Source organism: Phyllobates terribilis, unplaced genomic scaffold (assembly GCF_046119375.1).
Source record: "Phyllobates terribilis strain yellow unplaced genomic scaffold, ASM4611937v1 Scaffold_9__5_contigs__length_417890890, whole genome shotgun sequence".
Lineage (NCBI taxonomy): Eukaryota > Metazoa > Chordata > Amphibia > Anura > Dendrobatidae > Phyllobates > Phyllobates terribilis.
The window spans coordinates 365,893,492-365,904,937 of NW_027362769.1; the positions used below are offsets into that span (position 1 = coordinate 365,893,492).

General features: G+C 53.8%; 1 protein-coding gene across 1 annotated transcript; it reads left to right on the plus strand.

Moving 5' to 3' along the window:
• The first annotated feature begins 1,671 nt into the window (after window positions 1-1,671).
• Window positions 1,672-1,983, plus strand: LOC141161397 (histone H4-like). The gene has a single exon (XM_073646207.1). It carries the CDS (start codon window positions 1,672-1,674, stop codon window positions 1,981-1,983), a length of 312 nt encoding a protein of 103 aa, XP_073502308.1.
• The last annotated feature ends 9,463 nt before the right edge of the window (window positions 1,984-11,446 follow it).

The following is an 11,446-nucleotide window of genomic DNA, read 5'->3' on the forward strand; positions in this document are numbered from 1 at the left end:
ATGCAGAAATGCTCCAGATTTTTTCCTGAAAGTTTCTACATCTCCCTGGCAGAAAAAACACATGCGGATTGTACATGCGTTTTTCCTGCCAGGGACAAGCGGATGTGAAGCGTTCTTCACATGTATTTCCACATGCGAGTTGTCAATCGCTTTCCAAGCGATTTTAGCATCACCTGGAAAGTGCTTGACAACTTGGTCACACTATATAAATCCACGCAGCCGGCATAGATTTATATAGTGTGACCGAAAGAATGTTAAAAAATAAAAAATAAATTTATACTTACCTTCTGATGGCCCCCGGAGTCTTTATTCGATGCGTCTCGGCTTGCCGGCGGCTCGCGGTGCACTGAAAGGACCTGCCAACGTCAGCGGTCGCGTGACCCGTCACATGACTAAATGACGTCATGGCATGTCCTTGAGTCCACCGCGATCTGCCGGCAAGCCAGAACAAAGACACCGGGGGCCATCAGAAGGTAAGTATAATGTTTATTTTTTCATTTTATTCTTTTTTTTTACAGGTTCTATGGTACCTGGGTCTGGAGGAGAGTCTCCTGTGCTGCACACCCGGGTAACATCCGCACATTGAAACGCATGGAATCCGCATGTACAGATCCAGTGATGTGGAATCCAAGCGTTCCAGTGCAAGTCAATGGCGGTGAAAATACAGCTCTTTCGCAAAATAATTGGTAGTGCTGCGTTTTTTTCCGCAATGATAATCGGCAGCAGAAATTTCCGCAGCATGTGCACAACACATGCGGATAATCGTTGGGGACCATGGCAGACCTTCTATCAAGCGTTTTTTAAGCGTTTCTGCAGCGGAATTGCCATTGCGGGAACGCTTAAAAAACGCATCGTGGGCACAAAGACTCAGAACGTGTGATGGGCAGTTTGAATAGGGGTGTCATGAAAGCAAGGGGTCTGCTGAAGACCCTCATATCTGTCATGTTTGCACGTCTATATAAGCCAGCTCACGGCTGATGTTCACAGGTAACCATGGCTATAGCTATATACTATAGCTGTATACAGCGCTGTGCATAGTACAGGCAAACAGATGATCACAGGGTGGAATCACTTCCCAATTACTCCCGTTTAAATCAGAGAAACTTAAAAAATAAAAAAACACACATATGTGGTATTAATATATTTGTAAAATTGTTCTTTCAGTGTTCAGTGGAATTTTCAGTAAAGACCTGGTTAATTCTCATTGAAGAGCACTACATCCTGAGTTTTTTTTTTGTTGTTGAGTTTTTGCTCTTCAAATCTGTTATGTTGTGTGTCCTTGGTGGTTTTGTATTCATGTTATAAAAATATATTCATTTTCATTTATGATTGTCAGGTTATTTCTCCAACTATGAATTTCATTGATTAGATTTCTCCACCATGATCTGGAAAGGTGATGACAATATTTGGGATATTTCTCTTCACAGGGAAATAAGTTACATAGAGTAGAAGCTGGAAAGAACTGCAGAAACTGCACAATGAACGGGAAATTCAAACTCCCCAGCAGTTCAGTGTTCAGCCAATCAGCAGAGGAAGGAGGAGCTAATGTAGATTCTGTAAGACCCGCCCTGGAAACGCGTCACCTCTGCAGTCTTCTCTCTGGTCCACCCATCCGCTAAAAAAAAGAAGAGTCCGTGGGGCTTCGTCACAGTTTTCAGCTGACTTTGGATGATGTCTGATCGCGGTAAAGGAGGGAAAGGTCTCGTGAAGGGCGGTGCCAAGCAGCACAAAAAGGTGCTCCGTGATAACATCCAGGGCATCACCAAGCCTGCCATCCGCCGTCTCGCTCGCAGAGGAGGCGTCAAGCGCATCTGCGGCCTCATCTATGAAGAGACTCGCGGTGTCCTGAAAGTCTTCCTGGAGAACGTGATCCGTGACAGTGTCACCTACACCGAGCACGCCAAGAGGAAGACCATCACCGCTATGGACATGGTGTATGCGCTCAAGCGCCAAGGCGGCACTCTCTACGGCTTCGGAGGTTAATTGTATTTGTGACACCCCAGGGGTCTGGTTGTCACAGTGATAGAGATATTACGTCTGAGAGCAGGTGGGAGGTCCTTTGGTCAGGGATCCTGTGCATGCCACACCTCCTGCCCAGCCTTGGGAGGGGAAGAACTTCCCCTGTATAAACCCGGGGCTGAGGCAGAGTGATTGAGTCCAGGAAGAGCAGAGACAAGAGCAGCATAGGAAGCAGCAGAGTCACAAGGAGTCAGGGGCTGGCAGCTAAAGAGCTCGCCCTGACTAAGAAGATTCTTTACCGGACCCGGAGTCCGAGGCTGTGGGGACTAACTTCTACCCAGCAGCAGAATCCGTCAGGCAGGGGATTTCAGGTCCCCTGGCCCAGAAGCCCGAAGGCCCCGAGTCACCGGCCATACGGGTGAGCACCACACGGTACACTCAGGGACGTGGGCTACTTACATCAGCTTCTAGCAAGGTAGCCAGAAGAGTACAGTCAGCTTGGGAGGCCTACAACTACGCCTGGCCAGGGGAGATCCCATCTGCTCAAGGACTGACCAGGCCCCGTTCGCTAGCAAGTACTCCGGGAGGGTCTATCGTTGTTATCAGTAAAGACCCTGAACGCTACCATACCGTCTCTGAGTGGTTCCTGCTACCCCCATCATCCACGTCGGCTGCCCTGAGGCCATACCCCTCCCGTTGGGGGTTATACTATCACGCTGCACCATCCTTCCACCGGCCTCAGCGGTCTGCCCTGCAGCAGCAGCCCCCTGGCTGCATTCAACGGGTGGCGTAGTCATCAACCGTTTTCTACCGCTAACAGACTGCCGTCCAGTTTGACTCCCTGGGCACGGACCGGGTCACCGCCACGAGACTACAACCCTAAACAGATCCGGCTCCGGGTAAGCTCCCGCGTGCGCAACGCAGCGCGACACAGGCCCAGGGGCGCGTCAACTTTGGCGTAGTCGGCAGGATCACGTGCCCGCAACCACCGGGTACTGCGTGCCTGAAAAGCAAAGACTGTTCAAACTTACCAGTGGTGAAGATTCCCGCCATCGGTGAAGATTCCCGCCATCCGGCGCCATCTTCAGCCTTCTTCCCGCCATCGGTGAAGTTTCCCGCCATCCGGCGCCATCTTCAGCCTTCTTCCCGCCATCCGTGGAGTTTTCCCGCCATTGGACGCCATCTTGAGGACGCCGCGCGGGAAGAAGAGGGGCGTGGACTCCGAAAGCGCGCGAGAACTGAAGCCCCGCCTCACGTCCGGACGTTGCGTAAGGTCCTGGAAGGAGCCCAGCAGACGCCGACGTCACAGGAGCGCGACGGAAGGTCCTCAACCCTGACGATCCACTGCGGAGCCGCGGCCTACGGAAGAGGATCATCGCAAGGTAGGCCACGGTCCACTAGGGGGGAGGAAGATGTCGGATACGGAGGAGAGCTTCACTACCTCGACCCCCGCCAGCGCCACCGCTGCTGCAGTTATGCCCTTCACCATGCCATATATCCCGGGAGCAGCTTGGCTACCCCAGTACTCAGGGGAGTCACATACCCTGCATGACTTTAGAGAAAAGCTGGATAGCCTCTTCCAGGTGTACCCCCTCACAGAAGAGCAAAAAGTGAGCATCCTGGTGGCCCAACTAATCGGGGCAGCCAAAAGAGAAGTAAAATCTTGGCCACCTGGGAGGAGGACTGTCGCAGAGATACTAACCCGGCTGAGGGACACCTTCGATACCCGCACCTCAGCCGAGATCAAGCTTAGATTCTACGGGTGCAAGCAGCGAGCGCATGAGAGTATAAGGGACTATGCACTAAACCTACAAGAGGCCCTGAGGGCCATAAAGCAGACCGACCCTGATGGGGTGGGAAACGAGGACAGGCTGTTGACTGAACAATTTATAGAGGGTTTATATTGCAATGCCCACCGAACCCAGTTGCGGGCAATGGCCTTACAGGATCCCCATCTGGACTTTGCACAGTTCAAGGATAGAGCTATCCGGGTGCTCCGAGAACCAGCACCGGGTGGCGTTGTGACCCACAGGCGCCCAGCTATTACTTACCACCAGGAGGCGGCGCCCTTGTCGGCAGGGCCTGTGGGAGCTGATGCGCAGGCTTTGGACAATGACCCGGCTCCAGACCTACACCATCAGGTCCAAGAGCTAGTTAAGAGCGTTGCTGCGCTAACCCGAACTGTGCAGTCTTTACAGGTTTCCACTCCAGGGAAGATCCAGCTGGCATCCGGACCGGAGGACATCCCGTGGCGTCGACCAAGGAGGACCCCACCGGCCAGAGGAAGACCCAGTGACCGATACAGCGAGGACGGACGACCCATCTGCCGCCGCTGCAATCAACCCGGACATATGGAAAGGTACTGTTCTTTAAACGGGCACAACCTGGGGTAGAGGGCCAACCCCCAGGAAAAAGATCACCAGGCCCATCGAACTGGCGCGACAGATATGTGGGAGGACGTCCAGTCTTGCCTGTGGTACTGGATGGCATTCCCATGAGTGCCCTACTGGACACCGGGTCACAGGTCACCACCATCCCGTACGTGCTCTTCAAGCAGTACTGGAATGACTCGGATATTACCCGCTACCCTGACGACGACTTGAGTATCATCGCCAGCAATGGTCAGCCCGTGCCACAGATCGGATTTAAAGAGGTGACCATCAAAATTGGTAGAGTCGAACTGGCCGCACAGGGACTGATCATTGTAGACATTGACAAACATGAGAGTCACCCAAAGATAACTCTAGGAACTAATGTAATTGAAAATTGTCTTGCAGAGGTGATTTTCCTTTTACAGCAGGTTGCCAAGAATGCCAGCTCCGGCGAGCAGCGGGTGCTCCAGAAAGAGATCCGGGCACTGATGCAACGGCAACAAGTGGAACTCTCCGGCGGTGAGATTGGTAGCGTAAGAATGTGTGACCCTTTTCCTATTGCCATGCCCCCAAAAAGTGAAATGATGATTTGGTGCCGGGCAGCTATTGGTCTGAGAGGTAGAGATTACCAGGCAATGGTAGAACCAGTTTACTCAGATAGTAGGCCCACCATTTTGACAGCACGGGGGGTGGTCAATGTACGCCATGGGAGGGTGCCCGTTCGCATAATAAATATCGGGGAGAGGGAAGTGTACCTGCCCCGGTATGCCACGCTAGCCAAATTATATACCACTAATCAAAATTCTATACAATTTGTGGAACCCTTGCCTCCATCTCACCCGGAGGAAGGTAACGGCTCTAAGAAAGACATGGAGGACTGGTGTCAGCAACTACATCTGGGTACTGACTCCACTCCCTCACACCAGAAACAAGGAGTCTATCGGGTGGTTCAAGAGTATGAGAGAGTGTTTAGTAAACACCCGTTAGACTTCGGGCGAGTCAAGGGGGTAGAACACCGCATCCCCACGGGAGATCATCCTCCCATAAAAGAGAGGTATCGACCCGTACCCCCTGCACATTACCAACACGCCAAGGGGATGCTTAGAGACATGAAGGAGGCTGGGGTAATCCGGGATAGCTGTAGCCCCTGGGCAGCCCCACTAGTTTTAGTCAAAAAGAAAGACAACACCATGAGGATGTGTGTAGATTACCGGAAAATCAACCGTATCACACACAAGGATGCGTACCCCTTACCAAGGATAGAGGAGTCATTGGCTGCTTTAAGATCTGCTAACTTCTTCTCTACCTTGGATCTCACTAGCGGGTACTGGCAGGTTCCTGTAGCAGAGGCAGACCGGGAGAAGACTGCATTCACCACCCCGATGGGACTTAGTGAGTTCACCTGCATGCCGTTCGGACTCTGCAACGCCCCAGGAACCTTCCAACGATTAATGGAGTGCTGTCTGGGCCACAGAAACTTCGAGACGGTCCTGTTGTACCTGGACGATGTCATCGTATACTCCAAAACTTACGAGGACCACCTGAAACACCTGGCGGAGGTGTTCGAAGCTCTGGCGAGTTATGGCCTAAAGGTGAAACCCTCCAAGTGTCACCTCCTGAAACCAAAGGTGCAATACCTGGGACACGTGGTGAGCGCTGACGGAGTGGCTCCCGACCCCGATAAGATCACCGCAATTAAGGGATGGCCAAGCCCCTCCAGCGTAAAAGAAGTGCGGCAGTTCCTAGGGTTGGTAGGCTACTACCGAAGGTTTATTCCCGGTTTCACCAAAAAGGCAGCGCCTATGCAGGACCTCCTGATAGGCCAGTCCCGGAAGGCCAAGAACCAGAAGCCGCCCTTCAAATGGGAAGAGCTAGAAGAAGAGTCCTTCCGCCAGCTGAAGATGGCCCTCACGGGGGATGAAATCTTGGCGTACCCAGACTATAGCCAGCCCTTCATCCTCTACACCGACGCCAGTAACATCGGGCTAGGAGCCGTACTATCCCAGATTCAGCAGGGGAGAGAACGAGTGATCTCCTATGCCAGCCGAAAACTGCGACCCACCGAAAGGAACCCCGAGAATTACAGCTCATTTAAGCTAGAGTTCCTGGCCGTGGTATGGGCAGTCACCGAGCGCTTTAGGCATTACCTCGCTTCTTCCCGGTTCACCGTATACACGGATAACAACCCGTTGATACACCTGGACACGGCAAGACTCGGTGCCCTGGAGCAGAGGTGGATGGCCCGTCTGTCCAACTACGAGTTTACAATTAAATACCGGGCAGGGCGCTCCAATACCAACGCGGACGCCCTGTCCAGGATGCCCAACCTGCCGGACGGAGGAGAAGATCCGGAGGGACTGGAAGAAGTTGAACTCCCTGCGTTCCACCGTCATGGGACTATCCAGTATTCCCACCGGGTAAGGAGTAAGCAGGCTGCTACGTTGAACCCCTTACCTCACTACAACTGGGCGGAAACGCAAGACAGCGACCCTGCCGTCCGACTGGTGAAGGAGATGCTGACTCGCCCGGAGGCTAGCCTGGAATCAGACGCTCCAGAGGAAGCCAAACAACTATGGGCAGAGAAGAGTCGACTGTTCCTTTACAAGGGGAAGTTGTGCCGCAGAATGGTTAACTCCAGGACGCATGAACTACTCTGGCAAGTAGTGGTGCCACGAAGAGACGCAGCCATGGTGATGGAGGCATACCACGACGGAGCTGGACACTTCGGGTGGAAAAAGCTGGAGTTCCTGCTGCGCGAGCGGTTCCACTGGGTAGGCATGAGGGGAACCATCGAGAAGTGGTGCAGAGTCTGTGGCCCGTGCAATCTGAGAAGGAAGGACCGGGCCAGCCAGAAGACTCCCCTGCAGTCCATCGTCACCCGGCAACCGTTGGAACTGGTGGCCTTGGATCATGTAAAACTGACCCCCAGCAGAAGTGGCTACGTCTACGCGTTAACCATCGTGGATCATTACTCCCGGTTTCTGGTTGTCGTCCCCGTCAAGGACTTAACGGCTCGAACAGCAGCTAGAGCCTTCCAGCAGCACTTTTGCCGCCCACACGGGTACCCGGACCAAGTGCTGACGGACCAGGGACCTGCCTTTGAAGCGGAGGTCTTCCAGGAATTCTGTAATCTGTATGGCTGCCGGAAGATAAGGACGACACCCTACCATCCGCAAACTAATGGACTTTGTGAAAAAATGAACCAGGTGGTAATGGATCTTCTAAAAACGTTGCCCCTGGAAGAACGCAGTCTGTGGCCTGAGAAGTTGCCCGATCTGGTGGACCTATACAACCACATCCCGGTAGGTTCCACCAACTGTACCCCGGCTTACCTAATGAGGGCAAGACCTGGTAAGTTACCTGTTGACCTGGAAATGGGAGTCCTGACGCCCGAGGACACTTCACCAGAAACAGACTGGGACACAGAGAGGCAGCAGCAGTACCGGAAAGTACAGGAGAGCGTGGAGCGAAGTCTTTGTCAGGCTAGGGAAAGACAAGAGAAGACTTACAACCAGTATGCTCCCGCTGTTCCCCTGGTACCCGGAGAGCAGGTCTTGAAGAGGAAGAGACGGCTCCACAAGTTGGACGACCAGTGGGAGAAGGACCCGTACACCGTACTGCCCTCAAGCCACGAGAACCCGAAGGTCTGTACCATCAGTAAAGACGGAGGGGAAACCACAGCCATTGTATCCCGGGACCACCTGAAGAAGTGCCCCGAACAACTGAGGAACCCTGAGGAGGAACAGGAAGACCATCGACCCGTGGAAGAAAGGGAAGATATGGTTAGTACCGTGCTCGGGGACTTCCCTCGGTCTTGGACTCAAGTCAATGGTGCAGTTGTGGTACCCGTACTCACCTTCCTCCAACCATCATCCCAAGAACCTACGGAGCAACGGGTAGAGCTGGAAGAGCAGCCGGTCCAGGAGGCAGAAGACTCCACCCAAGCGGAACGGGAGAATCCACCCTCTGCTTATAGTGAGCCTGCCGTACCCCTAGTGAGACAAAGAGCCGGTAGACAGCTGCCCAGTTTACCCTTGACAGCTCCTACACCCTGTAGTTCAGGGCCAGACAGTCAGCTCCGTAGGTCCACTAGGGCCACTAGAGGCCAGTTACCCGCACGTTGGAGGATCTAAATGTTTAAGTTGTTTTACAATGTTTACCTGTTTATTGTTGCTTGTGTGTAATTTTGTGTTTCTAGTTGTTTTTAGGAGTCTTCGGTGGATTTACCGGGAATCCTTTGTATATAGTTGGAGCGTAACCCAGGATGGACTAGAGACTGTTAAGGACTCGGGGTAGGACAGACCCCTACCTGGTTACGTCTCCCTGTGTTGGTGAAATGGACACCTTTGCTTTTCTTCAAAGACTGCACCCGGTTGCGGACATCCGTGACCATCTTATTGTGTTTCCTTATTGTATTTTATTGTTCTTTGATATACCTTGTTATATTTTTCTAAAAAATGTTTAGTCCCGGAGTACTAAATTTCACTAGGGGGGAGTGTGACACCCCAGGGGTCTGGTTGTCACAGTGATAGAGATATTACGTCTGAGAGCAGGTGGGAGGTCCTTTGGTCAGGGATCCTGTGCATGCCACACCTCCTGCCCAGCCTTGGGAGGGGAAGAACTTCCCCTGTATAAACCCGGGGCTGAGGCAGAGTGATTGAGTCCAGGAAGAGCAGAGACAGGAGCAGCATAGGAAGCAGCAGAGTCACAAGGAGTCAGGGGCTGGCAGCTAAAGAGCTCGCCCTGACTAAGAAGATTCTTTACCGGACCCGGAGTCCGAGGCTGTGGGGACTAACTTCTACCCAGCAGCAGAATCCGTCAGGCAGGGGATTTCAGGTCCCCTGGCCCAGAAGCCCGAAGGCCCCGAGTCACCGGCCATACGGGTGAGCACCACACGGTACACTCAGGGACGTGGGCTACTTACATCAGCTTCTAGCAAGGTAGCCAGAAGAGTACAGTCAGCTTGGGAGGCCTACAACTACGCCTGGCCAGGGGAGATCCCATCTGCTCAAGGACTGACCAGGCCCCGTTCGCTAGCAAGTACTCCGGGAGGGTCTATCGTTGTTATCAGTAAAGACCCTGAACGCTACCATACCGTCTCTGAGTGGTTCCTGCTACCCCCATCATCCACGTCGGCTGCCCTGAGGCCATACCCCTCCCGTTGGGGGTTATACTATCACGCTGCACCATCCTTCCACCGGCCTCAGCGGTCTGCTCTGCAGCAGCAGCCCCCTGGCTGCATTCAACGGGTGGCGTAGTCATCAACCGTTTTCTACCGCTAACAGACTGCCGTCCAGTTTGACTCCCTGGGCACGGACCGGGTCACCGCCACGAGACTACAACCCTAAACAGATCCGGCTCCGGGTAAGCTCCCGCGTGCGCAACGCAGCGCGACACAGGCCCAGGGGCGCGTCAACTTCTCTGCTCCATCCTGACAACCAAAAGGCTCTTTTCAGAGCCACCGTGTAACGGGTCTGGGAGGTGGAACCTCTGAGCAACTATACAAAGGGGCAGTCCTTGTAAGGAAGCGGGTGGCTCCCAGGGAAGGCGGGCAGGTAGTCACGGCAAGTGACAGGGACAGTCTCTGGGTAGAAGGGCAGCAAGTCACGGCAAGTGACGGGGACAGTCTCTTGACAGGCGGATGGTCACGGCAAGTGACAGCAGGGTAAGAGTCTCTAGACGGGCAGGTGGTCACGGCAAGTGACAGCAGGGAAAGAGTCTCTAGATAGGCTAGCAGGCAGGTAGCAGGTGAGCGCTCCCAGGTGAGCGGGCAAGAGTCTCTGGACAGGCAGGTGGTCACGGCAAGTGACGGCAGAGCCTCCAGGTAGGCTAGCAGGCAGGTAGCAGGTGAGCGCTCCCAGGTGAGCGGGCAAGAGTCTCTGGACAGGCAGGTGGTCACAGCAAGTGACGGCTAAGTCTCCAGGTAGGCTAGCAGGCAGGTAGCAGGTGAGCGCTCCCAGGTGAGCGAGTAAGAGTCTCTGGACAGGCAGGTGGTCACAGCAAGTGACGGCTAAGCCTCCAGGTAGGCTAGCAGGCAGGTAGCAGGTGAGCGCTCCCAGGTGAGCGAGTAAGAGTCTCTGGACAGGCAGGCAGGTATCAGGCAGGTATCTGGTGGGTACTTCCTGGTCCGCAGGCGGACTGATCCATAGACAGACTGGCAGGTGCTGGTAGGCAGACTGTCGGACCACAGGATAGCAAGCAGGTAAGCAGATATCAGGCAGGAATCAGGCAGGTATCAAGCAGGAATCTGGCAGGTGACTGGCAGGTAACTGGTAACGGGACCTGAGGGCTGAAGCAGAGTTGAAAGGCTTTGCAACAACATTGCTCGGGCACCTCCATTTTGGAGGAGGTGCCTTATATATGGTGAGGTCCTCCGGCCATTGGCCGGGGACTCCTTAGGACGACGCGCGCGGCCCCTTTAAGAGAGGGGGAGCCCGCGCGCCCTAAGCACAGAGGCCGGGAAGCAGCGCGCGCTGCCAGCAGAGCGGGAGGAAGACGCCGGGCCCGGAGCAGAGAGGTGAGGGGAACGGCGTCCCTGCCTAGCAGGAGGCAGGGACGCCGACGCTACAGTACCCCCCCCTTTAGGCCCCCCTTTTTTTAGGCCGGAGAGAAATTTATCAAGGATGAGAGGGGCATGGATGTTCTCCCGGGGCTCCCATGTTCTCTCCTCAGGACCAAACACCTTCCAATCCACTAGAAAAAAGGATTTTCCTCTTACCCTTTTGGTGGCCAGAATGTTCTCTACCTCAAACTCATTTTCAGCGGAAACCGGAGCAGGAGGCGTACCTGTAGACTTGGAAAAAGAGTTAAGTATCACGGGTTTGAGTAGAGATACATGGAAGGAGTTAGGGATCCGCAAATTGGCCGGGAGTTTCAATTTATAGGCCACCGGATTGATCTGTTTGATAACTTCCAGTGGACCGATGAACCGAGGCCCTAACTTGTAGGAAGGAATCTTGAGCCGGACATATTTGGACGAGAGCCAGACCTTATCTCCAGGACGGAATTGTGGTGGATCCAGACGTCTTTTGTCAGCCTGTTTTTTCATCCGCTCGGATGACTGAAGAAGTGCAGATCTGGTACTTTCCCAAATGGAGGAAAATTCGTTAACGAGA